The 26,229-nt window shown below is 38.6% G+C and overlaps 1 protein-coding gene across 1 annotated transcript in view; it reads left to right on the forward strand.

Annotated features, from left to right (window-relative positions):
* The window catches only part of CTNND2 (catenin delta 2), a 566,347-nt gene that overhangs the window by 379,653 nt on the left and 160,465 nt on the right, over window positions 1-26,229 (forward strand). Inside the window, exon 9 of the mRNA XM_075495646.1 lies at window positions 6,240-6,372. Within this exon, the coding sequence (XP_075351761.1) occupies window positions 6,240-6,372 (133 nt within the window). The remainder of the gene's footprint in view (window positions 1-6,239; window positions 6,373-26,229) is intronic.

Here is a 26,229-nt window from a genome sequence, read left to right on the forward strand (position 1 = left end):
GCTGTTACTACGTCTTGTGGATGTATGTTGTTCGTATCAGCGTGGGGATGAAGATGAAGGTGATCTTGCTTGTTGTTGTACACTTCTTTGGCCAAGTTTGACTACAGAAGACAATATGGTGAAGGGTTTTGAGGGTTTTCCAAGGTGAGTGGAATAGAGATTGACATCTCTGTCTTTTATTTCCTAAATTGTGTGCTAGAGTACCCAATATTCATGTGTTACATTTTCAAAGCGAATATAGTAGTTCTGCCTCCTCTTAAACTGTAGCAGGTCATTCAGCCCGGGCTAACAATCTCTGCATATGTATGTGCTTGCATGTGGTGAAGTATGTTTAAAAAAGGGAAAATAATTTAAGGAAATACTTCAAATTCAACTCCCAATAAATTAAGCGTAGTAAGTATGTGTTCACTTTTGTTTGACCAACTGTCATAGAATCACGGAAAAAAAATGAGGGAACGAGCTGTTAGATGGCTTCTTCCTCTTTATATCACAGTCCTTGTCTGTGGATTACGTTTAGGTATTTTTGATTTTTTTTACCAGTTAAGTTTAACATCTTTTCTTTGCTCATTCTAAATGTACTAAGGTAAAGTCCTTAGAGAGAGATTCCTGTAATATTGGTATATTCCCTTCCAAATATTTTTAATAGAAGTACATTTCTGCCTTTAAACATGGGAGGTAGTTCTTTCTTTGATCTTCTCTTGGCTCTTGATTAGTTCTCCTTGTGTTTGATCCTGAGCTACATGTAGTTTGGGTTTTCCTAGTACTAGCAGAAAACCATTCTCACAGCTCTCCTTTCAGAAACGAGGCAAAAGAGATTTTCAGGCTTTATTGAATTGGGGGGGGAGGGCGGAAAGGAAGCAAACAGAAGGATATATCTCTGTAGGCGTAAGTTCAGCAAAAAGTCTTGTAGACTGGCATTAGCAAAGCCACAATGTATATGAGTTAGAAATCTAGGAAAGATTATCCTTAGCTCAGATTGTATTGTCTTCGCCTTTGTGCACCACTTCATATATGAAAACCTTTCCTTCACCAGTCTAAGACTGTCTCACATATGCGCACGCGTATTAAGACAGGAAGGTGCATACGGACCAGTCTGGTTTAAACATACACTTTTGTAATAAATATATCTAAAAATTATACATTTTCTTTCTTTGATAAATGCTTGGTGGTGGTTCAGTCTTTGTCAAGCATATGGTTCTTTACAGCAGGCGTCTTCACAGCGCTGCCTTGGGGAATGCTGCTGAGACGGGAATAGCTCTGGGTGTCAGTGCTTGCCTGTGCCAACTGCTTGATCAGATGTGATCTGCTCTAATAATGTAAATCAGAAATAAGAACCCAAGCTCTCGTGAGATTCACTGCGACCAATGGATGGAGAGTAAACAGAGCCATCACACCTGCTTCTCCAATGCTGCGTAGAAGCGATCGATATCTTTAGTTAGCAACTGGAGACCTATGCTTTTAAAACTTATTTTGTAGCCTTCTTAAAATCAGTGCAGATATAGATGTAACAGGAATTTTGGTTTTGCTTTTCTGTGTGTCATCAGCATTTGCTGTAGCAGAAAAAGAAAATTCTGGCATAATTCAAGCAAATATTCAGACGCAGTACATTAGTCTGTATTCAGCAGCACCTTTAAGTGATCCCACATAGCCAGTGCATTCAGCTGTGTTACTAATAATCTCTCTTAAGTCTGCATCTCCTTTACTTTCTGACGTGTATGCGATACGATGGCAGGAGCAGGAATTGGTTTCGATGCAATGCTTGCTGTACCCAAATCAGCCTGGATTTCTTGGTGCTGCTGCTTGTGCTGCTCAGTTTCAGAGCTGTTGTGTCTCATGTCCAGCTCCTTATTGATTCTCTTCAGTTGTTCACAGGTAAAAGGGCCTATTGTGATAGTCTAGGCAGACATATTGCTAGCTGACATATAACTCAGTGTTCCCCTTTGGGTCCTCTTCCACCCCTGGAACAGTAGCCTGCTGTAATGCATGGAACATCTGCCTTAGTCACCACTTCAAGCTAAAACCTTCTGCAGGATTCAAAATGAGATCAATCCTAGATTCCTAGAGCACCATTTCCATCAAAGAAAGAAGGTGGAACACCTTGGCATGCTTTGGTCAGTCTCCTCAGATGAGGACGCTCCCTAGAAATAAAGCACTTCTGCAACCGCCAAAATATTTGGAAATATTTCGGCAAATGCTGCTTTCCAGCCAAAGCTGTGAAGTTCTTGCACAGCTGTGATTCTCTTGTGGAAAAACCCACACCATCACCAGAAGCCTTTAGCTGACCTGAACAGCTTAGTGTTGGTATTCCAAGGGAAACGGAGGCAATAGCGGAAGATCTTGAATGTACAGATGCTAGCTTACTCTTCATTTTTGGATCAACTACACAGATACTGTTTGATAGCATTCTCAAAATTGCATGCCATGCACCTCCGCACATTTACTCCAGCCTTCTGGCTTGTTTCACCATCTGTGTGGATCGCCTCGCTCAGATTTTTTAAGCATGGGGATGTTAATAAAGGACATAGGCTTAGCTAGTGTTTGTTTAGGATATTCACTACAGTTTCAAATTTTACTTAATTCTACTTCACAATTTTACGAGGGATTGGATCCTCGTATGTTGCCAGTTTAACTAATTTCTGTGTGGCACAATAACAGATGTTTCACAGAAATGGAGGTAGATTTGATTTTCATTATCCTTCTCCCTTCCTTTAATCTGACCCTTATCTTCATCAAGTACTGTCCCTACTACTGCTTTTTGTTGGTAGGCAGTAAAAAATATTTTGCTATGTAATTTCAGTTACCTTTCCAGGGTGCAACCCAGTTTATTCCAGCTCTTGACTTCTACAACATACCTTCCTTCCCTACTGGTTTTTTTTCTCTTACTTTTTGTTTGGCTATTTTAATATGTATTTTTGTCACATAAGTACACTTGGAGCCATGGCCTGAAAGTTCTCCCACATCTATGCAAAATGTTCCAGATAGTTTTGTACCTTTGTCTTCAAGAAATTCCAGTCCTCCTCCCTTCTCAAGACCTCTGCCAGTTGACTTCATTAAGTAGCCTTCCTAATTTTTCATAATTAAGCCAAATTTAAAAAAAAAAAAAATTCAAGTAAATGTTGTTAATAGAGCTGCAAGCTTACAGTTCTTAAAAAAAAAAGTCCTCTCTAGCTCACTGTTTTTCCCACCTATAAGAGACTTGTATAAAACAAATGAAAAATGTAAACCCCTGGAAACTAGTCCTTCTGGCCTGAAGGCTGCTAAAATTATCACAATTATTCAAGCAGCCTTAACTGTTGACAGAAGTTTTTGTTTGTTTTATATAGCTACCGTATTTTATTTAGAAACTACTAAAAATATAATCATCTTAGAGACCATCTGCTTGAAATGACAGTGCATACTGGGGCTAAATTTTTAAACTTTTTTTTCCTGCTTTGTTCATTATCTCTCCTAAAACTGGTTACATGACAAACTCAGTATTCAGTGCTAAGGGTTTCTTTTCTGAATTAATTTTCTACTTACGTCCAGTGTGCACACAACCATTTCCAACAAGTATTCAACACGTATTCACTTATTTGCTAACTTTTCTTTTTGGAGATCAGAAGGAAAAAGTAGGCACAGCCATGTTTTCGTATGTAAATACCACGTCAAGACTGCAGGTTCATCAGAACAATTAACTGTACCTTTGATGAAGAGACCTTTTCCTTTTGCCCCCTCATTGTGTCTTCTGGCCTGGATTCCAGGACAAGAGGAAGAAGAACCTGAGCTGGTTGTCAGGCTCCATGGTGTACTACTGTACATAACGGGCTTTTTGTTTGTTTGCTTTCTGTTCAAGTAATGCACATACTATGAAGGAGGACATTTCCTTTCGGAAAGAATTTGGTGATAGAAGTTCCAACACTAGAAAATGTAGTTATTTGGTGTAAAACAACTCAAATTTTCCCCCTTGTTGTCTTGTCGTACAAGCTGTTTTCTTCTGGTATGTTGTATCCTCTCCAAAATACCAACACCTGCACTTGGTGTCTAGGATTGAAAATGAGAATAAATTAGAAGTGGAGCTAGGATAATTAATTTGTCCTCAGTAAGGTTGGTGAGGTTTTCATTATTTTTTATTTTTATTTAAAAATATTTTCTGGAAGATGTCTTTGGTTGGCTGAGAGCCATGTATATAGGTGGCAGGTCTAATGTGTTTGAAGAACCTGTTCACATGTGTTAACATGGTTAACTGTAAGAAAGCAAGTACGAGAGGAAGCTAACATGTCAAATAACATTGTTTCTATCATCTGTGTCAATTTATGATTTGCTTATGGGTTTGTACTACCCATTCTTAAACAGAAACAAGTGCTTAGCCAAAGGATCACTTACTTTTCACCTGTTAACAGAGTCATAGTAAACTGGTATACACAGAAGATGGGGTGTTTGCTGTCTTTGGCTGCCAAAGTTTCTAGCCTTCCCTGATACCTTTTACAATGTCATCTGACTTCTCAAAATATCAATTCAATGTTAAGATCTTTCTGAACATATGCAAAAGGTCTCTTTGTAGAAGCTTCCCAACAGTCTACGTCATCTCAAGATTCATTGGAATAGTCCGTATGTGATTTATTATTACATCTTCATGGTTTCTTTGTATTAAACACTTAAAGTGAAATTTAATATTCATGAGTTAACATCTGTTTTGTCTGAAGAGAAATAGCCGATGAAATTCTACGTGTATTTTTTTACATCTCCTATTTATATTCGGGATCTTCATAAAGATACAACTGTAATGACAACTCTCGATATGGCAAACATCCCATATCAGAAGAGAACAGACAATACCTCTGTTCTGTAGTAATTCATTATTATTTTAAAATGAGTCTTGTTTCAATGAAATGTCTTGGAGAACTGTTGTACTTAAAGTGTGATACCTGCTGGTATTACTTGAGACAGACTGCAGAGCTACTGTAAGCGTTACTTAAACGCAGGTGAATTCTCCCAGTGACATATGTACACTTGGCCTCAGTGCAGCAGAATCTCCATAATTTGGGAAGGAAACTAATGGTCAGGAATATTTTTTAAAATACTATAGCTGGACTCTGCAACAGCTCTTGTGGGGTTTTTTGGCAATGAACTCCCAGGTGATCATGGTAACTGCAACAGAGAACCTACAACCTTTTTCACAAGTCCCCTCTTTCCTCTAATTTCCCCTCTATTACCTTGTACATGTAGCATTAGATACAAGATGGTGAAAATATTTATATGGCACAAAAAATTAGCTCTTGAGGAAAAGGCATATGAGAATTAACTAGCTCATGCAGAGTGGCTGTGTGCATGTCTGGCTCTTGGGACACAAAGTCCAAAGCCATTTTCATGAACGATTTTACCCTTAAACACAGAGGGGAAAATTTTATCTGAAGTGACAGACTGCTTTTAAGTTCAGTTCTGGAAGTTGCAGAATACGTGCTGAGATTTGTTCAACACACTTGGATTCAGTTGTTTCATTTGATGCGAATGGTGTTTCATGCTTTGTTGGGTTAAAGAAAAGTGCAAAGACTGAGTCTTTGTATTTACCTAGCTGCTTTAGATTAACTAGTACACATGAAGATTTAAAAGTAATCCGATGTATAAGCGTGTATTATATAATGGTAAAATTACAGAGTCACAGATGGGCTGAGGCTGGCAGGGACCTCTGGAGATCGTCTGGTCCAACCCTCTGCTCAAGCAGGGCCAGAACTGTATAATAGTTTTACATTGAGCATGGATCGTTTCTGGAAAAAATAAACCAAAAGACAAAATAGGTCATTGCTTTCTAGATAAGATAGCAATTTATATCAAATAAAGATTGCAGTAAGTAAAAAGGACTTTTTGATAAACTACCATTTCATAGCAAACCACTTGTGCTTCTGATTCTAGCCTCCATATTTTAATTTTAATAGAGAAAGAATGGTATGAGCATGTATCTTCTTCTTTTCTTATATTAAGATTTCATGTAGCTGTTTTTATTTAGGAAACTTCAGCAGTTAGAGACCTAATTCCATAAGGTTATTTACTCTAATTGTACTTTATATAACCTTTTTTTTTTGCAGAGAGGTACAGTTTAAAATGAAAAATAGCTTCATATTTGATGTTTGCTTTGAAAATAATGAAGAAAAAATAAAGATTTTACCTAGACATGTCTTTCTTCTTTGTTGGCCCAACTGTTGCCACGTTTAACTACTAATAGCACAATTTTTGATGAATCTTTCTTGTTTGTTTTCGCACAGAGAGTTCGGATGGCGAGATCCAGAGCTTCCAGAAGTTATACAGATGTTACAGCATCAGTTTCCCTCAGTACAGTCCAATGCTGCAGCCTACTTACAACACCTCTGTTTTGGAGACAATAAAATAAAAGCAGAGGTAAGATTTATAAACCCTTTTTTCAACAGTGATGCTGTCTGCCATTTATCATCACCAATTATTTGTACTTTAAAAAGAGTTACAAAAGAAATCATGTATATACGTCTGGACCCATTTTACTCAAGCTTTCACTTAAGTCATTTGTTACCATTAGAGAAAGTAAAAAATGCACTAAAATATTATTGTCGCTCTTTTTTTTGTTTGGTTTGTTTTCAATATTTTGATTGATTGCATAGCATTTAAACACTGTATCAGTAGTTGTTCAGTAAACAGCTAGTGGTATAGACTTGATCCCACTGAAGCATATGGGCATGTCCTTAGGATTTTCAGAGAGAGATGTTTGGACACTAAATACAAACACAGAAGATGAAAATTAAGCAAAAGGATTCTGAATCAAAGCCTGCTTTAATGTATAATTGTGTGAATAGTGTTGAATTTCACTGGGTTTGCAGCTTGAACTGTGATCGTTGGTCTGTGATCTTGAAATTCAGTGCAGATTGTATCTAAAATGTAGTTCAAACAGCAATATAGACTTTGTTCTGTACCTGTAGCTGATGGGTACTTCTTGCTTGCTTGTTCCCTGTGGTTAATGGGACCAGTTCAGCTTTTGGCACAAGTTAAAACAGAAGGAAGGCAGCTCTGAGGGATCTGACAAACACACAGGAGTCAATTAAAATTGAATGAGTGAAGCTGTTACCAGCTCCAGCTGCCTTCCCTGGCCCTCTCAGAGATACCGCTAATCAGGGACATGTGGTGTGCACATAAATCTGTGCCTGTACTGGCATCTTTTAGCTTGGCATGTAAAGGTAAACTGAGATCAGGATCTGCTATTGCTTATTTGCCAGAACTGTGCAGTGATGCTGGCCTGCTAGTGCTTCGTTATCGTCACCCTCAGCACATACCACTCTGTGGGTCTAGCCGCCTATAGCAGCTTCCCCTTCTAGGCTTTTTCATACTGAGGAAATTCCCGAGTGAGTAAGTATGTGGTCTGCTGGCACTGGCAGAACTGCACTGGTTGCGTACATCACCTCAAATATCTTAGAAATAACAATAAAGAAATATATACATGAATGTTAAAATGAAGAATGTGCACTGGAAAAGAGAACTGTTACAGGTAGTGCTGAAAATTTTAACTGCACACTGTCCCCATACTCTTTTCTCATCCTTATTCACAAATTAGTTTTTCAATAAAAGAATTGATTAATCTCTGAGAAAGGCAGTTAAAGGATTAGAGTAATTTACTCATTGTACAATCTGTGCTTCCTCCTGTTAGCTATAGATTGAGAGTCCTTAGGTAGCTATCACATTTGAGAGAAGAAGATGGTTTGATTTTCGTTGCCAACCATTTAGGGGGAAAGAATTGATTGTTGTTGATCTAACCCATCCCACTAGGACATCAGCCTTTGTAAGCTTCAGGCTCACAAGCCAGAAGGGTGAAGGTAGGTATATAAAACAGTAGAGCACTAGGCAGCTCTCTGAGCTTCTTCTCTGAAAAAGGATAACAGATAAATTGAGGATTTCCTCCCTTCATTTGTTACTATTCAGGGCTTTGAGATATTCCTCACTCCATAATATGTAAACTGTCTTTGGAAACAAACCAAAATACTTTTTTTAAACAGTCCACCTGAGCATATGCTTTCAGACTTCTGGTACTGTAGATTTTTCTAAGACAAAAAATGAGGTGTATTGTCTACTTTTCTAATGCTTTGTGAAGCTTTTTAGACTAAAGCATCCAACGGTAGCAAACTAATTTATCTTTGTATCTATCTATCTATCTACCAACCTATAGTATTTAATGATAAGTCCTGTTGTGTTTAGGCCATGATTCAGCAGAGCACTTAAACAGTTTCTGTGTTTGTTTATTGGAATCAGGTTCTACCCAAAGGGATCGGGAGTGTGCTTAGGGTCTGCTTGAGCTCTCCACTGAACAAGAATTTCTTGAGGATCCTTTTGTGTGAGGAGTTCAAAATCCTGTCGATAAGGGGATCTCACAGCAGATACCCCAGGTTCTTGCTGGGCTTTTACCCAGCCAGAGGAACTTGAGTGGTGCTGTTAACCCACCTGAGACAACTCACGTGCTAACTGTTAAGGATGTGTCTGAATTATGGCTTGAACTAAGACCTAAATAATAGGAACTGATACCAAAATTCAGTCTTCTGCAAAGTATTTGTGTTGCAGCTGGGTGTTGTGGCCAGTTCTCCTCTGGCTGAGAATGACCACATTTAATATCTGATTCCTTCTTCATGGAAAGCAGGGCGCTAGTTCTGCTGCACGTGGTCGCAGGGAAACGCACCAGCTCGGACACAAGGTGCAGGGGAAAGAAGCACCTGGGCACATCCTAATTTTTATTTTCCTTGCAACCTCTTGTCAAATTAGTAATTATGAATTTTGGAAGTTCACGTGTAAGTTTGAGATTACAACGCGGAAAAATTCCACTTATTTTGAAGCGCAGAAAACTGTGCTCTTTTACCAAACGCCTAGCTTCAACATAGCAAATGACTTGGACTAAAGAAAGAAAACTGTCTTGGTGGTCTTTCAAACCCTGGAGAAAGGACAAACATTAAGAGTTAATGTGTAAGATGCACTTGAACATAAACACACACACAGAATGAATAATATTATGCAACAATTTAGTTTATTTACTAGTTGCATTGGATTTGAAATGTAATGCAGTTGTTAAAGTTTCAACTCTGGAGTTATCTGACAGAAAAAAAAAAAGTTTATTTACCTTTATCACTAATGAGCATCAAGTTGTCGCTCTGTGCTTAATGGCTATTTTCCAGAGTTTCTGGAAATAACTGTCTTGAAATACTTTTTTTGACTCTTTTAAGCATGATTTATACTGTATTGCGTACCAAAAAGGTGATTGATGATCTGTCCTCTGAACCTGACCATTCTTTCAATCTTCCAGTTTTGTTTTTGTGTAGTGGTAAACTTGTCCTACTCTCATAAGGGTTTAGTGGGATTTGTATACAGTTTTTCCTCATGTACTTGATAGGGCGAAGGCCTTTATATTCCTCTTGAGTAGAACAGTGTCAACTAAAATTTAGACAGAAATAGAAAATAGCAGCTATAACTATATGCATTTCTGAGATTCCTAACACCTTTTATGGTTTTACCATTACTCTTTTTCTCTTCTAAAATATTTTAATTTCTGTGGCTGAAGTGTGGAACACTAGGCCTTGCTTCCTCTGTCCCCCCCAAGGAAAGGAAGTGGAAATACTCTGTAGAAGACAACTATGAAAAAGAAATTCAGTCAAAAATGTTTGAAGTATGGCTAGGGAAATGAGAGATCTTTTTCCCTTCATGACCGTGTTCTTTATGGTAGGTGTTATTTCTAAAACACGTGTTGATCACAGGCGTGCTTCTGAATTTGATGACATCACTCTAAATGTACCTTTATTGCTACATAAGCGTAAACGCCCTGCTCAGTCTTTTATGTAGCAATTCTCTCAGACCAATGAGGTCTGCAAACGCCCTTCTCTGACTTAAAGGACTTTCAAACAAAGTTGGTAACTGTTTATGTGAAGATGCCCCAGGCTGGCTACTAAGGTGTCGGAAGTCATTTTTCACAAAAAACTTCTGGAGTGAATTAGGTTTTATATTTCTGGTAGAATTTTGATTTTTCCCCTTCCAGCCCTGAACCCACCAGTACAGCAATAGGTCAATGCTATAAACACGGACCATTGATAAAGAAGGTGCTGTTATTTCTTGCAGATGCTGCCGCTTCTATCCTGCTCAAAACCATCCAGTGCTAGTCTTTATTTAAAAGTATGATTGTAACTGCTGCTCTTACCTGAAAGTTTTCCACAAGTGCTACTTCTGAGTCTCCTTAAGTGTTGCTGACTGCAACGCAGGCACTACATCTGCTGTCAGTAGCGCTTCCCATTCTCTACCTTTATTCCCTGCGCTTGGTGCTTAGGTGGTGCAGCAGACATTAGAACGGAGTTGAAGAAATTTGATTATTTTTGCTGATGTCTGATAGTTGGATTTTTCATCTCCTGTTGAGCAGTGACCAACCCTCGCTGAAGATCTCACATATGTGAAAGGGGACATAAGGAGGCAGAAGGCTAAAGGTTGTAAAAGTTACCAGGCAGCCCATTACAGTTAGGTATGATAATTCTGAAATTCAGAATCTCAGAATACTTTAGCGATGCATTATATAAATTATCCTTTCATTATGATAGTGAAGAATGCAACTAAAAGGCAAACGGAAAGGAGGGAAGAAGTTTTGATCAGATATTTGAAGGCAAATGAAGAGCTGATCAGGCAGAAGAGCACGAGAAGGCCCTTTCAGGTGGCATTTTCTCCTTAGGAGAGGGCTCTCACACCAACAATGGTGAGATTGTGAGCAGAACCAGAGTAGCTGGTCCTGGATGCCAAGAAGGAACAGGCAGGGGATATAGGAAAAGAGAAGCGTTTTAAAATAGTCAGCAGAGAACATTTCTTTAAAAGAGCACATTCTGTTAAACACAGGATTCATTCTTCCACAGCGATTTTTCTTCCTATAATGACAGCTTACTCCTTTGTATGAGGTCACCATATAAAAGGATTGAATTGTGCGGTTTCACACGCCAACACCATTTTGCTCTCGTGGAAAATGGCAGCCTGCCATCAGCTGCAAAGGTGTAACAGGTCACTCGGGGTTTTTGGCACCAATGACTCCTTTCTGCAAGCTAGGAAATTAATTTTTGCCATCAAAGCCACAGCACTTGAGGTTCTCATCTCAGGAAAATAGTGCAAAGATGTCGAATAAAGGAACAGTAGCTACTGAACTGTCCTGCCTGAAGCCTTCCCTTGCATCCTTAATAAAACTCACTGGATCAGACAGTTTCCTCTTTATCTCGGAGAGCATTCCCATATACTCACTTCACACAGTCTTAGAAGAAAAGTGTCCATCCAGACATTATTGCATGGTGTTCTGAAAAAATGAGTGATTGCACGCTGAAAGCAATTATTTTCCAACCTTGCTCAAAACCATCATTCACATTTATTTTGTCATTAATCTTAAATGTTTTTCTGCATCTTCTTCTGTGAGTTCTTCAGGATGTGCCCTGAACCCTTTCAGCGCGATACCACTGCTCTTTCATATGTCAGGCAGCATGAATAGACTATACGAACCTCTTGTTTATCTTCATTATTTTTATTTGTATGTTGCTCTTTATTATTATTAGTGAGGGCTTGTTGAATACACATCATTCTTTCCCATCCTCTATTCTGGTAAGTCTGTGATAGTCCATCTGATTGAAATGGAATACCAACATGAACCATATAAGAAAAAATATCTCATTATACAATGTAAGTTATTGTTGTCATCTTCCAGGATATATTTTTTTCCCATCTGTATCTCTTTTACATCTATAATCCACATAACTGCAGTGTTGTAGTAATTTTGATGTCATCCATAGTACTGCTAGATCCATGATGGTCAAGGTTATAATACGTGCCTGTTTCTAGCATGGCTTTGTCCCAAGGAATACTTACACTTAGTATGGGGTGATGGACAAACAGTCCATGATGTTGCTTTTAGACCTGCTGGCTACTGCTGACAGAATTCTTCACTCCATAACATTTGAAGGATCCAGAAGGGGGGTTGGAGGTGCTCTCATCATCCTTGAAGCATGTCTTGATTTTGTTTCTACAGTGTTCTGCAAGATTCCCCTCTGTTTCCATAAGGGGTCCCAGAGAAAACAGAGTATCTTTCTTTTCCTGTGTGTTTGAAGAAGAATCATAGTTTTGCATTCACCTTCCCATAGCCTTCGTCTTCTCTCTTTCTTTTTCCTCTAAAATCTCTTCAGTTAAAGGCTGGGATTTGGCTTGTCTGGTGATGATACTGTCAGTTTTCCATTAAAGACATGATGTAAACTCCTTTAATCTCTGCATGCAAGATGGTATAGACATGGTATTTCATTTAAATGAAAGAAGTATCTCATAGGTAATACTGAAAAGTAATGTAAAAGTTGCAGAGAGGCTCTAAAACACTTGTTGAGAGTGCATTTTAGTGCAGACAATAATTACATACTTTTGGAGAAAGCATACTTTCCTGTTCAGTTATAAACATTTTATTAGTACTTTGATAACCATAATTTTCATATGTTATGGTAAAATCTGTATGGGTAAAATCTCACAGTTTGAGAAATATTTCCCTAAATGGCTTCACAAGGAATTTACTCTTTTAATGATGATAGTTTATATGAAGGGGTTCTTGCCTGCACCTGACTCCCAAAATGAGCACTGATATGTTCATGCTTTTGCTTACCTATGTTTAGGTTACTGCAAGCAGAACAGTTTGCGTCTATCTCCCCATCACCGTGGACAGTCATATTCACCTGTGCAAGTAAATGTCAAACAGTCCCTTTCAAATATACTTTCTGTGTAATTTTTACTGGTAGAAATTACTCTAATGAAGTAAAGCAGCACCCAGTGACGTACCCAGGAACAGTCTTTATGTAAGAAGTTAATTTTTTTGTTATGAAGCCTCATTAATGATGATTTTACAGGACTTAACTTTCAGGTTCTTACTGACCTCTAGCCTGTTTTCTAAGAAGTCAATCAACAATGGTGTGTCAATCAAAGTCAATCAAATGGTGTGTTGGTTTGCAATATATGTTGGGGTTTTTTACTGTTAAGTATCCATATACAAAATGGTTTTTGTTTTTTGGGTTTTTTTAAATATTTTACTCTCAAAGTATTTTTGGAAATGACCCTTTGATTTGTCTTTTGTAAATTGTCTCAGTTTGCATTATTGGAATATGCAAAGACGTTCCAACAAGACGTTCCACACCTTGCACCTTGTCATTCTTGGATATAATTTTACACTAAAAGAAAGTTAGGTGTAACTTCCATGCACAACCATCAACAGCACCACAGAGTCTTACTCTTCACAGTAAGACAAAGTATACAAATAACTTTATGATTACTTCTTATCCCATTACATTCAAGATTTTTTCTTCTTTAGCATGAGGAATGCCATATTTCATTCCTCCTCAAGACTTATTTATCTTTTTAACTTTATTTTTGCAAAGAGCTTTTGAACTGGTGGTACTTGGAAGAATGTATTTCAACCAACAGAGGCTATACTGTTACAGTATTTGTGGTGTACTGCATATATCGTAATGAGAAGTAACTGCAAAGTGTAAAATAACTGACCTATAATTATTAAATGAGACTCGGTCAACTGGGGGAATGGTAATAATGACAAAACTGAACTGTGACAAGAACAGTTAATTTGATCAATTTGAGTATTTTAGCTTTCTCTAGCATACCTATGGCTCAAATCCACTCTGTCATGCTGCGACACAAAAATTACATATTTATGTTTCACTGTAGCCAGAGAGAGAAGAGAAAGATGGGGTACATATGTGCAGATGTCATAAATTATGAACAGATTAAGTAAAAGCTCCATACCTGAATATATCCAAAATAAAATGGGTTTATACTGAAAACACTTGACTAAGTTTCAAGCCCTAGGTCCATTTTTAGCCCTGCATGACCATGGGCTCTCCCGTAAAGAACGGGGATGATAATTTTATTCTACTTTGAATATTTCCTTTTATTCTTCTCAAGGGTGATAAGTTGGCAACAGCCCGTCAATATGAACACCTCTGTGGTTTCAGGTTGAAAACATTTGTGAGGGCTGTCCCACTTCGCTTTCATTCTGAGTGCTTTTATGGTATACTCAAACGGTGCCAAAAGTGCCAAATCCTGCTCTTTGACACGGATGTCCGTGGGAGCAGAGGTGTGCTCCAGCTGAGCAGCGAGCGTGGGAGAGGACTGTCCCAGTCCTCTGTTGTAGGGCTCTCAGGTACTTCTTGTTTCATCAGCAGCTGCCTCAGGAGGTGGAAAGTTGCCCAAAAGAGACAGCGGCGGTTCAGGCTCCATGGGGCTGGACACACAATACTGGATCCTTACTGGCGACAGGCTCTCATATGTTGTCCTAAGTCACTGCTTTCTCCCATCCCATGGGTTGAGAGGGGAGGGTGCAAGGCTGTGTCCCAGTGGTCTTTCTGTCTCCAGTTTGCCTGGCACCATGTGTCTTGTGGCATTCTTGCAGTCACATTAATTTGGAGTGCTAAATAGGGGCTGAAGACATCTGTCCTATTGGAATATTCATAAAACACAAACATGGAACAGGTGGAGGATAAATCCTCTATTTTGTTAGATTTATAAAAGCAAAGCCCTTTTTTTCCCATGACCAAGATCTCATCACTGATTACTAACTATGGCTTGTCTCACCTTCTTTCCATAGAAGATTTTTTGAAAGCAACCTTTGTTTTCTGCTATTGCTGCTGCTTTTTTTTTTATATCTGCCCCATTTGATCCCATCTTCAGACCTATGTAACCTCTCGTAATCTCTCAGCTCCCTTCCATTTTATTTATTCCAGCAGTCAGAGGCTTGAGATGTATTTCTGTGTCAAGGAAGGCAGATGTAAATGGTCTGTTTCTCCTGAGTAAAACAATAATTTCTGCACTTCAAGCCCTTCTCTATTGATAGGTGTGCAAGCGAGTATATTTGATAGCATTTCAGTAACTACAGCGCTAGTTCTAATGTGTCTAATATGTCTGGTTTGGATGTCCCTTTATGCTGTCTCCATGATACCCTCTCTCCTCTTTTAGTTTGAATTGTGTGGAACAAAGCAGCACTAACCCATGGCCTATAATACAGCCCTGTGACTGAACATTTTCCCTCTTTAATATTAACTAAAACAGATGAGGCAGAAATGGCTGCTCTGGTCTTAACACAGTAATCTATGTTAACACTGTTGTTAAGACCACTTACACTCTTAATGGTCTTAAAACATTATTATTTAGAATAATGATAATAAAAACCACACATTCACTAGTCTCTCCCAATCTAGAGTCCAGTGCTGAGTTACTAAATAATATTTGTCAGAACATATCAATCTGGTTGTTCTTGCTAATAAATTGTCTTTACTTTGCTAATAAATTCAAGAAACATGGTTAAGTATAAAATGGTAGGCCTTTTCACTTTGTTTTAGGCCTTTTCTTTTTTTTTTTTTTTAAAGCATAAAAGCCTGTGTTGTATCAGGGAATTGAATCTTAAACTGATCATCTTGCTTTCAAAAGCATGTCTGAGTGCATCTCTCCATTGTTTCACCATCTAATTTATGCACTATCATTTTATGACATTTATCTCTTCTGAGGATGGAGTGCATGTCTTTGTTTTGTGCAGAGTCTTTACATTTATTAAGACTGAGTATTACTGAATGTCACTGAGTGCTGTGCTGTGTCCCCACAATCTGTGCTTCCTGTAGCACAGGAGTGGCATTTTACACTCTGGGATCCCTCTGGGGTCAATTTAACCATGGTTATTCTTGATTCCATCGTCAGGATACTTTGCCTGAATTATAATAAAGATTTACTATACACCTGGCATATATTTCACTTGATGTAAGATTAGGAAAATATTACAGTTGTTAAATAAATGAATTAATGACAAGCCCCGCTGGAGTAACATTCAGTTAAAAGAGGAGATGGAAGAGTTAGGATGTTCCTGAAGACTGCACTGTAACCGAGGACTGCACAGCAAAGTAGTGGCAGATTGGGAGGGCCAGCTCTTGTCTTTTACTCCTCTGCTCTGCTAAGGATCTTGATTAATGGTTTGGGTTTATTGCATTCACATTTCAAAATTATTCCTTTTGAAAAATAGCCTCAACTGGCAGTAAAGTATCAGTCCTGTAAAATGACAGAGTATCAGTCCTGTAAAGTGACATGGTTTAAAAAATAAATCAACGAGAGTATATTATTTCATAAATGTAATGGAACATCTAGTTGTGGTTGTTTTTTTCTGAGTTAATGCTAGGTAAGCAAAAAATAGACATTTCGCTTGCTGCCTTCCTGTTGTTTTCAGTTGTTTTGTAACATTACATCATTCTCTCTGATCTCGCAAAGAGACCGAATGGAATGAATTTATGAAATAACTGAAAACGTTATTATTTTGCAAAATAATGGGCTTAATATTGAGAATATGTATCAGTATTTTTACCCCCCACACACTGCTTTCCACTGCTTTCATGTCGTGTCCCGCCCCCTCCACTGCCCAGTTATTCCCTCTCCAGGGAATAGCCAAATGGACAAAGTTTTGCCCACTCTTTCCAGAAGTTCCTCTTTAAGATACATTTTTCTATGATACTAATAAATAGTCAGCAACGATTATTTAGAACCAAAGCAAGCCACAATATTTGTTTTTAATTATTAATGACTGTCCATGCTTCATATGGATAAGTGCAGCTTCGCTGTTGTTGTCTGGGCTATCCTGTTTATGCGCTACCCTGCAGACTGTTAGCAGTGTCTGCAAACATCTTTGGGATACCGAGTTTAACCTCTGTTTTGCCACCGTTTAGGGGCCTGGCACTGGTCTTCTTGTGGGCTGAAGGGAGTGAGTGAGGTCTTGAATAAAACCTGTCTAGATCTCCTGTTTATCTGGGTTTAGCACTCGCTCCTACAGTGTCTGCCTCGCAGGAGAGGAGAATACTGGCTAAAGGTTTCTATCTTTTTCAGCTCTAGGCAGCCAGAGTTTGCCTCTGAATGAGTAACAACATAGAAGAGAATTTTAGGCAATAAATTCAATTAGCCAGAAAATTCAAATGCGAACATCTGGTGATAATGCTTTTCACGCAGTTAGGAGGAGAGAAAAAAAAAATCAGTATTATGTACGCAAGATGAATGCTTTCGTGCTACTTTCTGTGGCATGCAGTAGATGCAGTAGGAACATTGCACTGTGTCGTGAATCTCTCTCCACTGGTGTGAGGAAAAAATGTCCCAGTTGTATTAAAGCATTTGTAAAAGCTGTATCTTTTGTATTTGAATGTACTAGGTGGTAGAGAAGGAAAGGTAATACACACTCAAAGACAGTGTTGTTTGGCATAAGTAATGTGATGTTCCCACATTTTGTATGGGCAATAAATATATTTGCAACTTTTTCAAGCAGTATAATGTTCTAGTATATATGCCATGCATTTCTTTCTATTCATAACTCTTCTGCCAGTTGCTTCTCTGATTTATTAGGCTGATGTGTGAATGCAGAGGATTACTTTCCTATTGTAGAGTGTATTTTTTTATTACTGTTCTCATCATCCAGCAAGCCACAGTAAGACTTTGGACACTATATATAGAAATAAAATAACCTAGATTGATATCAATATCTCTAATTCGATGCTTTCTCAACATATCTGTACTAAAAAGGTTGGCAGCAAAATTATTTCAATAAGATGAATTGTAGTCCTGATAAAAAGGCCATGCCAATGAAACATCTAAGGTAAAGACCATCAGCTGATCTCCAAAATGTGTTTAAAAATACAAAGAGATGGCTGTTACTAAGCTACCGAGGATGGTTGCAGCAGAAGGCACAGGTTTGTAGAGGCATAAGGACACCTAAGGCTCTAAAATTAGAATGCCTACCTGTCTATCCAGCCACTGCAGAAAACTATTTGAAGTCACTTGAACCAGAGAGTCCTTAATGTAATCTCAGAGTCAATTTATAGCAATGCTGCTGAAGTCGATCCTGCTCTTCTAGGGTTTACACTGGTGTAACTCAGAGTATGACTCAGACCACATAAGGAATAAAATAAAAAACAAGACAATTAAAAACAAGATATAAAAAATTATCCACACTGAAATTCTGAAGTTTTGTACATTTTTTGCTGGTTGTGGGCCAGATTCTCTCCTTCTCCTCATCCCGGGAAAGTACTACTTACTGATAAATGGCTGACACTCTAAGGTTGGTGTCTTGTAGAGACCTTGATGCAGACAGATAGGGAAATGCATTACATCTGTGAGATACGGCTTGAAAAGTTATTTGGAATATAATAATGTTTTTTAGTTTCACAAAGAGATTTGATTTGTTCCTGCATACTCATCTGTATAAAAAGTAGGGATTGTAACGCCCACTATAAGGATCATTTAACATACATGAAGAAGTAGTTAATGCAGAATGCTGAATGACACAGTAGGTCCCAGTCAGGCCCTTCTATTTGAGCTGTTGGTGCTACTGGAGTTGCTGACAAGCAGGTGGGAATGCTGCCCACCAGCATCAGCAGCACTGCTGGATCTGGCTGGTTGCTTCACTAGACGTATTGCAGGCACATGGTTAACCAAGCAAGGCCCTAAAGAAAGGGACACACTCCTTACTCCACACACAAAAGTATCACAGGGTTTTGGGTGAGGGTTTTTTTCGAAACTGCTACTTCGCTATTCTTATGTCCAGGAGCAACTGAAAAATTGCTGCAACTCACAAGCTTTATAGAGTAGTAAGCAGAGTTAGTCCATTGGCAGTGAGGCGGCACTATTTTTATGGTTATTTTGCTTGTTCCTCATTTCTGTATGCTTTTTCTGTATTCTGCTGATTGAAAAAGAGAGGTCTGGAGTTACGCTGGACAGCTTTTGGAAAGTGTAATCTGAAGCTTCTTGGCAGTCCAACAAGCAAATGGAAGGTTAAGTGTCAGGAAAAGCAATAGAGAACGAAACAGAGAACATTGCTGGGGCCTTCTGCAAGTCTGTGTTATGCATGTCCTGGATACTGCGTGAAGTTCTGGTCCTCCCCTATTTCAAAGAGGATAGGAGATTTAGAAAAGAATCAGAAGAAAGTTGTGGATTTTAGAAGACAAAGAGAACCTAGACAAAGGGAAAAAAAATAATATTCAAACCAGTACAAGTATATACATATATATACACACACACTTATTATAATACATACTTTAATATATATATAATTCTGCATATTGAACTGTGGGTATTACAAAGTACATTAGATATGAGGCAGGTTTACTTGTGCTGACTTTTACGCCATTTATAATACTCACGTAAATGGGGAGACGGAGGAAAGATCCTGCAGTGCAGCTTTGCACTGGAGCTCCTAAATTACAGGTCGTAGTCGTAGCTGTGCCACAGCTTGCCTTTCTGACCTTAGGCAAATAATTTATGTGCCTGAGTTTCTATTAGCAAAACTTCCTAACAAAGAGGGATGTTGTGAGAACGCATTCATTAGCTTTCGAGGCAGTAACTGGCCCCCCAAATACTTCAGCTTTAAGACGGAAAATTCTCATGTGACTGAGAGATTCTTTGGAGGATAATACATCAGTTATAAGGAGAGAATACCTCTTGTTTCAATCACAGAAGAGAATGTCATGGGAGCAGAGGTCATCAGCGGGCAGTATGATGCTTGATCTAATAAATTGTAAATGTATTTTTAATCTGAGAAGTGGTGTGTTGTTTATTCTGTGAGACAAACTTACCTGAGATAGCTACAACAAGCATCAAAAAAGGATCTTTTTGAATTTCCAGTTAGAGCTGAAATGTCAGACAGAGTTGTTCTGTTGTTTGGGCTTAAATGACAGAAAAAAAGGAATTTTCTGGGGGCTTATTGGTGACCACCTTGTTCCAAGATGGTCTTTGTGTTCACGTTGGCTAAATCCCACTAATAATATGCTTAACTGAATATAGTTAACTACAGCTTCAGAAATTTTCATCTAACAGTAAGTTGATGTCCTCTGTTACTGTTAGAATAGTTGAAGTACTGACCTACTGCATTTGTCTAAAAAACTTTTTTTTTCTTTACATAAAAAAATTGTTGAATTTTCTATATCTTGTTTAACTTTACTAGGAATCTGGTTATAGGAACACCAGGATGTTCTTAGGTGAAGTATATATGTTGATTTTTTTTCCCCAATAATAAATGTAATCCTTCATTCTCAAATAGATGCTTAATTCTTTTTAAATAACCAGAAAGTCAATGATCCAAACCCTTGGCGTTAATCATTTTTCATTTAACTTCAGACAGTACTAGATCAGTGCTTTAGTAATGCCAATGTCTTTGCATCCTAAATTCATATTACCGTTGCATTATCTATAAAGTGCACACTGCTGAATCTTCTTTAGTATTGTACCTTTTTTGACTGTTTCGAAAAGTAAAGACCCTGAATTAAAATCCAGTAATTACAATACCTTCTAAGAGCTTTGGCTTGTGTGTATTTTTCCTAATTTGTGTGTGTTCCTCAGTGTTAGTTTATACCCCCAGTGATTCAAAAGCTGAGAAGCGTGGTTAATGCAGGTCAATGCCAATCTGTTCATTTTAGGAGATACTGCTTTTAACAGTGGGATTGAAAATCGCTTTTCTGATGCCTTCACAATCAGACAAGCACGTTAGGTCAGCTCTATGCCTGCAGTTTGGAGTGTTATTTGGATGATCCCATTAATGTTTGATGTTTAGATTTAGAATAGGATGCTTGTGTCAGCCTACAAATTTAATGGTTTTTTAAGAGTATTAGGCTAAACTGCTTTTCTGTTATAGGTAACTTATAGCTAGACGGAGATTTTTTTAGTAAAAAATAAAATCATACTAAAACCTTGATTTATAATAGGCATAGCCTTCCTACCAAGCATGAAAAACAAAATGTATCACAGTGCAGAATACATTAAGGCTTACTGACTGAGAAAGCAGTACGTTTATTCATACCTTTTCAGGGCAATTTTAGAACATGATTTTGAGTCTCCTCCTGTTCAGAACATGTTTTTGAGTCTCTGTTAACCCCACACATAGATCCCAGGATCTAAAGAGGTCACTTAAGAAAGGGAAAAACAAATCTGTACTTGGTAACAGAAATAGAATATCCACTCCCAGAAGAAAAGCTTCTGAGTATTGACCCCGTGCTGTGCATCCTCATGTGTCACACAACCATTCCTACAAACACCTACCTGATTTCTACGGACACAGAAAAAAGATCCCCTTTCTCCACACGCTGCAGTTTAGCACACAGGGTATGATTCTTACTTAACTTAAAGCAGAACATTGTATATGTACCAGTGGCTGAATTTATTTAAATTATGCCTTTTCACAGCTTATGTTGCCTTTGTGTCTGATCTAACAAGTCCTAATGACAAAACCATTCTTAAATAGGACCTAGATCCAAACCCTGATTTAGATTCCTTAAACAAATTAGACTTTGGAGCTAATGCAGCAATTTGCATAACATTCCACTGTGTTTTAAGCTGAAATTGCTCAGCACTCTTTTAAACTTGTAGCAAATTACTTTGCTAATGAGACTAAATTACCCTGTGATGTTGCAGGTAAATTTGTCTGTAATAAATCTCATGTGTGTTTGCAATGTATGGATTTTGTATTGTGTATTTGCTGTTCCATAGGCACGTCAAAAGAAGTAGTGGAGAGGAGTTACGTTTGAACAACTACATTTATCTCAAGAGACATATTGTACTAAATACTATTCCCATATTCTGCTTTGATGGAGATTTGTTTTCTTCCCTTCACATCCATTTTTTTAGGAATCAGCCCTCTGAAACTAGCTAGCAACGAGGCTGCCCGTCTTCCAAACCCATCTCCGAAAAATAGTGGGGTTTTTCCTCTTAGATGAAAGTCATTTTAGTAATGTAAACAAGGCAAACATAAGTAATGGAGAGCTCTCATGGAGAGGATTTGGAATTGCAGTAAAAAAAAAATCTAGAAATGTAATAATTTCATGGATACTGTGTATAACGGGTCAGCGCGGTCAAGTTGCTGTGTGGGCAGTGGCCTCCTGGAGTTTGCTGGAGTGCCCTGGTGTGTGTGGGCGCACCGATCTGCTGGCATGGTGAGCCTGAGAGGAGCAGGGTGGCCGTAGTCACCGAGTGTCTCCGAAACGCTACGCTGCCTGCCACTGTTTAAAAAAGCGTTTGACATTTGGTTCTGCTCACTTGTAGCTTCTCTTTCCCGCACCCGTGGAACAGAATTGCTTGGAATCCATTTGCCTGTGAAATAATAAGCACTTACTCTGCTAGGTAGAAAACTGGCATCTAAGAACATTAAAACCAATTATTACTAAAAATTTCCAGAAACAGACTTAAACTGAATTGTCCTTTTAATTTGGGGTTTGTTGGATATATACCATCACCTGTGCTAGCAGTCCGTTTTTTAGTTCTGTTCCATATGTAACACAGTGGCGTTACAAATAATTCCATGTGTTTAAACACTTGTGTTTTGATATATTGAAACATGCTTTCTTAATAATGGAAATGTCACAGAATAAGTGGTGGATGATGCAGTGTGTCATGTCAATTAAGCTGGCAATTAATATCTGTGATGTCTAAAAAGGCTTGATTGTTGTTAGATTTCCTTCTCCTCCTTTGGATGAAGAGTTATTCAAAAGCGATTATTAAGAAAAATGTGGAAAGTAAGCATTTAACCATGAATTAATCTTCTAATTAGGACTATGGAGCTGTTAATAGTGGAACCCTTAATGTCTTACTGGGAAGACGAGATAGTGTTATTTTAGAAACACACTTTATCACTCTGTCAGTCTCTAACAACTTTTGTCACCTATTCTTAATCCTCTTCTGTTTCCATTATATTTCACTTCATAAGGCAGGGTAGTCAGAATTAAATGCAGAAGAGGATGTTCCGGTTATACCTACTGGCAAAATTTGAACAATATCTCAGATACCCACTTGCTGAGTATAAATAGAAGAGGAAGGGTGTTTTGGTTTCTGTCACAGCAATATTTTTAGGCTGTGTTGGAATACTTCATTACCTAACAGTCTTTGGCTAAACTGTTTAAAACTTGAAGCTTCACTTTTCTTCCTTTTTGTTTCTCTAGCTCTGATTTTTACAGCCTTCCGAGGGATGGAAGAGGCAATTTCCATTATGCAGTGATTGAAGGAGAGGGTTTTGCTTCTCTTCTTTGCTGCTGGGAGAAATAGAATAATTTTTATTTCAAAACAGAGTTCAGAACTGTAGTAATAGTCAAAATAGCTAACATCTATTTGCTTTTACTTTGTTTCTGCTGTTGCAAAGCCATAAGCAGCAGCCAGATTCCAGGGCCAGTTTTCTGATACCTTGATACGAAGAAAGATCGCTCACCTATATTTTACTCACATTTGAGAAGTTATCTGTCTTTCTAAATGTGAGAAAATAATACTTTTGTTTGTAAGTCAAAGCATGAATTCTGCTCAGTCTGACAGTCCTGGTTATCCTCACTTTTCGGGCAAACCTTCCCTATCCCCAGGGAAGCAAGCCAGTCAAGTTTTCACATCCGATTGTTAGACTTTAACCAGAGAGCCCGGAGGAACAGCATGGCTTCTGGGCTGAATCAGTGACAGGTAGCATGTTTTGTCAATTAAGGTCATGGACTGCAATGCTGTTACTGCTTACATCTGACAATAATTTCAGTTTCAAGCTGTGTTACGATTTGTGCAAGCTTTGGCATGCATTTGTCATGAAAAGTAAAAAGTAAATTAAGAAGGCTGCAATATTTCCTGCAATACTTACACTTTAATTTTTTTTTTTTTCCTGAGAAGTCCGATGTTCATAAACTGTCCTTCTGTCAGTTCTTTTTAGAGCACAGAAAGTATCCTTTGACCAGAGGAGGCTCAAAAAGCGTAAAGGTTATATTTAACCAGTGTAATACAAAGCAGGGAGAAGATACCAAGAGCTATAGATCCAGACCTCTTTCCCAAAGGGAGCTAAATATACCGCAGGAGAGGTCTCTGGATTTTTGTTTAATGTAGCTCTGTATTTGATCCACTGACTCCAGTGTATCCTTTGTATAAGAGTAGTGCTCAAATGCTGCATGAACCACCTGCTCGCATCTGTGGGATTAGTGTTAGTAGTCTTCAGAGTGATCGGGATAAAACTCTTAACTGCTGCTTGGAAATGGAGCAGGACGTGTTACGGCATTGCATCAGAAGGTGGGCACTTCTCCATTAGACTAGCGTAACAAGCCAGATGGTGATTTGTCTTGTTCTGTATCCTTCAGTAAATATGATATAAGGCTGAACACGTAACCCAGTTAAAATTTCAAGTATAGTGGTAGTATATACTAACCTAAATTACATGTCTACAAAACATAATACAATAAATGAATGATAAATTAATCAGATACAGATCATCCTAGAAATAAAAGCGTCCCCATTAATTTTGTTAGGTATGTATGTAAAAGAAGCTTAGATCACACAACAGATCAACACAAACACGAGAGCAGTGCCTGCACAGGCACCCCATGCACACCACGCAGCGCTCACGCACACACGAACAATAATACGTGGTCCTTAATCTCCGGCTAATCAGGCTCAAAGCTTGCTGGCAGGTCTCATCTCACACACACGCAGACACAAAGAGGTGTCGCTGGTAGCTGGCTCAGACCTTTGGTCTGCCTAGGAGCACATCCTCAGACCCTGGTCTCACCAGTATCTATCCCCTAGATCTACGGTGTCTCTGATAGCTCTTTCCCAGATCTCCTGTCCTGCTCATCAGCTACTGCAGCTCGAGATTCACTAGCAGTACACCGACCCAGAATGTAAACCATCCTCATCCAGGAAAATTGTTAGGAATTAGGTTTAATAAGAAAATAAAACAGACTTCAGTGATCAGGCACAGGGTTTGGCCGGACAAGCATACTGAAGCACAACTTATTTATACATGACCAGCCCCTTTCATCACTCCCTTCTCTCTGTTTTCTCATGTTGTTCCTCCCCCATGCATTTGGATGTCTCCCTTTTTCTACCTTTGCTCTTCTGCTAAACATCCCATAAGTTTTGCACATTGCCACATCCCCTGAAAGCATCCCTTAAGCATGCTCTTTCCCATAAGACCTGTGATAACCTTGTCATTCATTCCTCCCTGCGTGTCCCCCCCAGCTTTGTTCAACCTGAACAAAGCTCAGGTTGAACCTCTCCAAGCCTTTGAGCGGTTCCTTCGGCAGCCCATCAACCAGTGACTTCACAGACCGTCTTTTGTGTTGCCTCTTCTATAGGGTTTGCATATTTGAGCATGGTTTATTACTTTCCCTGTCTCATCTCTCTTATATGCTGGACAGCCATTGACAAGACGTCCTCACAAAAAAGGTGTCCTTACATTCCAAGTATCTACATACCCTTCACATCCTACATGTCTTTTCTTTCCACACATCCATCCAATGTGTTGTATCAAATTAGAAGAGCAAGCTGTCAAATAATTCATATGCTAAAGTCATACAGTAATAAAGTATACATCTATATTGTTTCAGACATATCGTCAATGTACTATTGACTTGTTTTACCAATGCATGTGCTTCAGGCTGGTCATGTGTAACTCCTGGTAGATTAAATATCTAACAGTCCACTGTCATGGAAAATTTGTTGCGGTAAAAACACTCTGAACTGATCTTGGCTTCTTGACCGCTGAAGCCAAATCCGTTGAATCAAAAGTCAGCCTTAAAACTGATGAATTACATTTTTCAAAGGCTCTTGGCATGAGACATCCAGGCTCTCCTTATTAGGACATGGATGACATCTTTACTGCCTCCAGCACTGGTCTTAACCCCTTCTCAAGCCCAAATTCACTTTGTATCTGCATACTGTGGACACAGATATGTTCTCAGATGCAATGCAAATCCAGACTTCATACGATGCCAGAGGAGGAGACTCTGGAATCATGCTGACCTAAGTGCACTCTTACCTGTCTGCAGACCAGAAAGTCTGGCACCTTTTCCTGTCCTGTCTGTCTATGTCATGGCATCATGGGACTTGACCAGAGCAAGTTCTTCTGACCAGCAAGTAGACAGTAATGTTAGTGATGGAGGACCATCTTTAAAAGGAAAGTTTAAAAATTTGCTGGAAAAAGAAAACACATGATTCATCAGAGGAAAGCAGCTTTGTGCATTCTTCTCTGGAAAATTTTTCATGGCAAAATTCATGTAATCTCCATTCTTTCACTTTTTACTTTGATCAGCACAGGTTTACACTGAGTTGTTATTGAGAAAGCTCAACAGACTGAATTCAGACTTATGCATGCTGGGATTCCCGGTCCCAATAGGATTTGCCATACAATCCATAATGCCACGTGTGAACAACGCAGCCTGATGTATTTATTTA

This window comes from Mycteria americana, chromosome 2 (genome assembly GCF_035582795.1).
Source record: "Mycteria americana isolate JAX WOST 10 ecotype Jacksonville Zoo and Gardens chromosome 2, USCA_MyAme_1.0, whole genome shotgun sequence".
Taxonomy (NCBI): Eukaryota; Metazoa; Chordata; class Aves; order Ciconiiformes; family Ciconiidae; genus Mycteria; species Mycteria americana.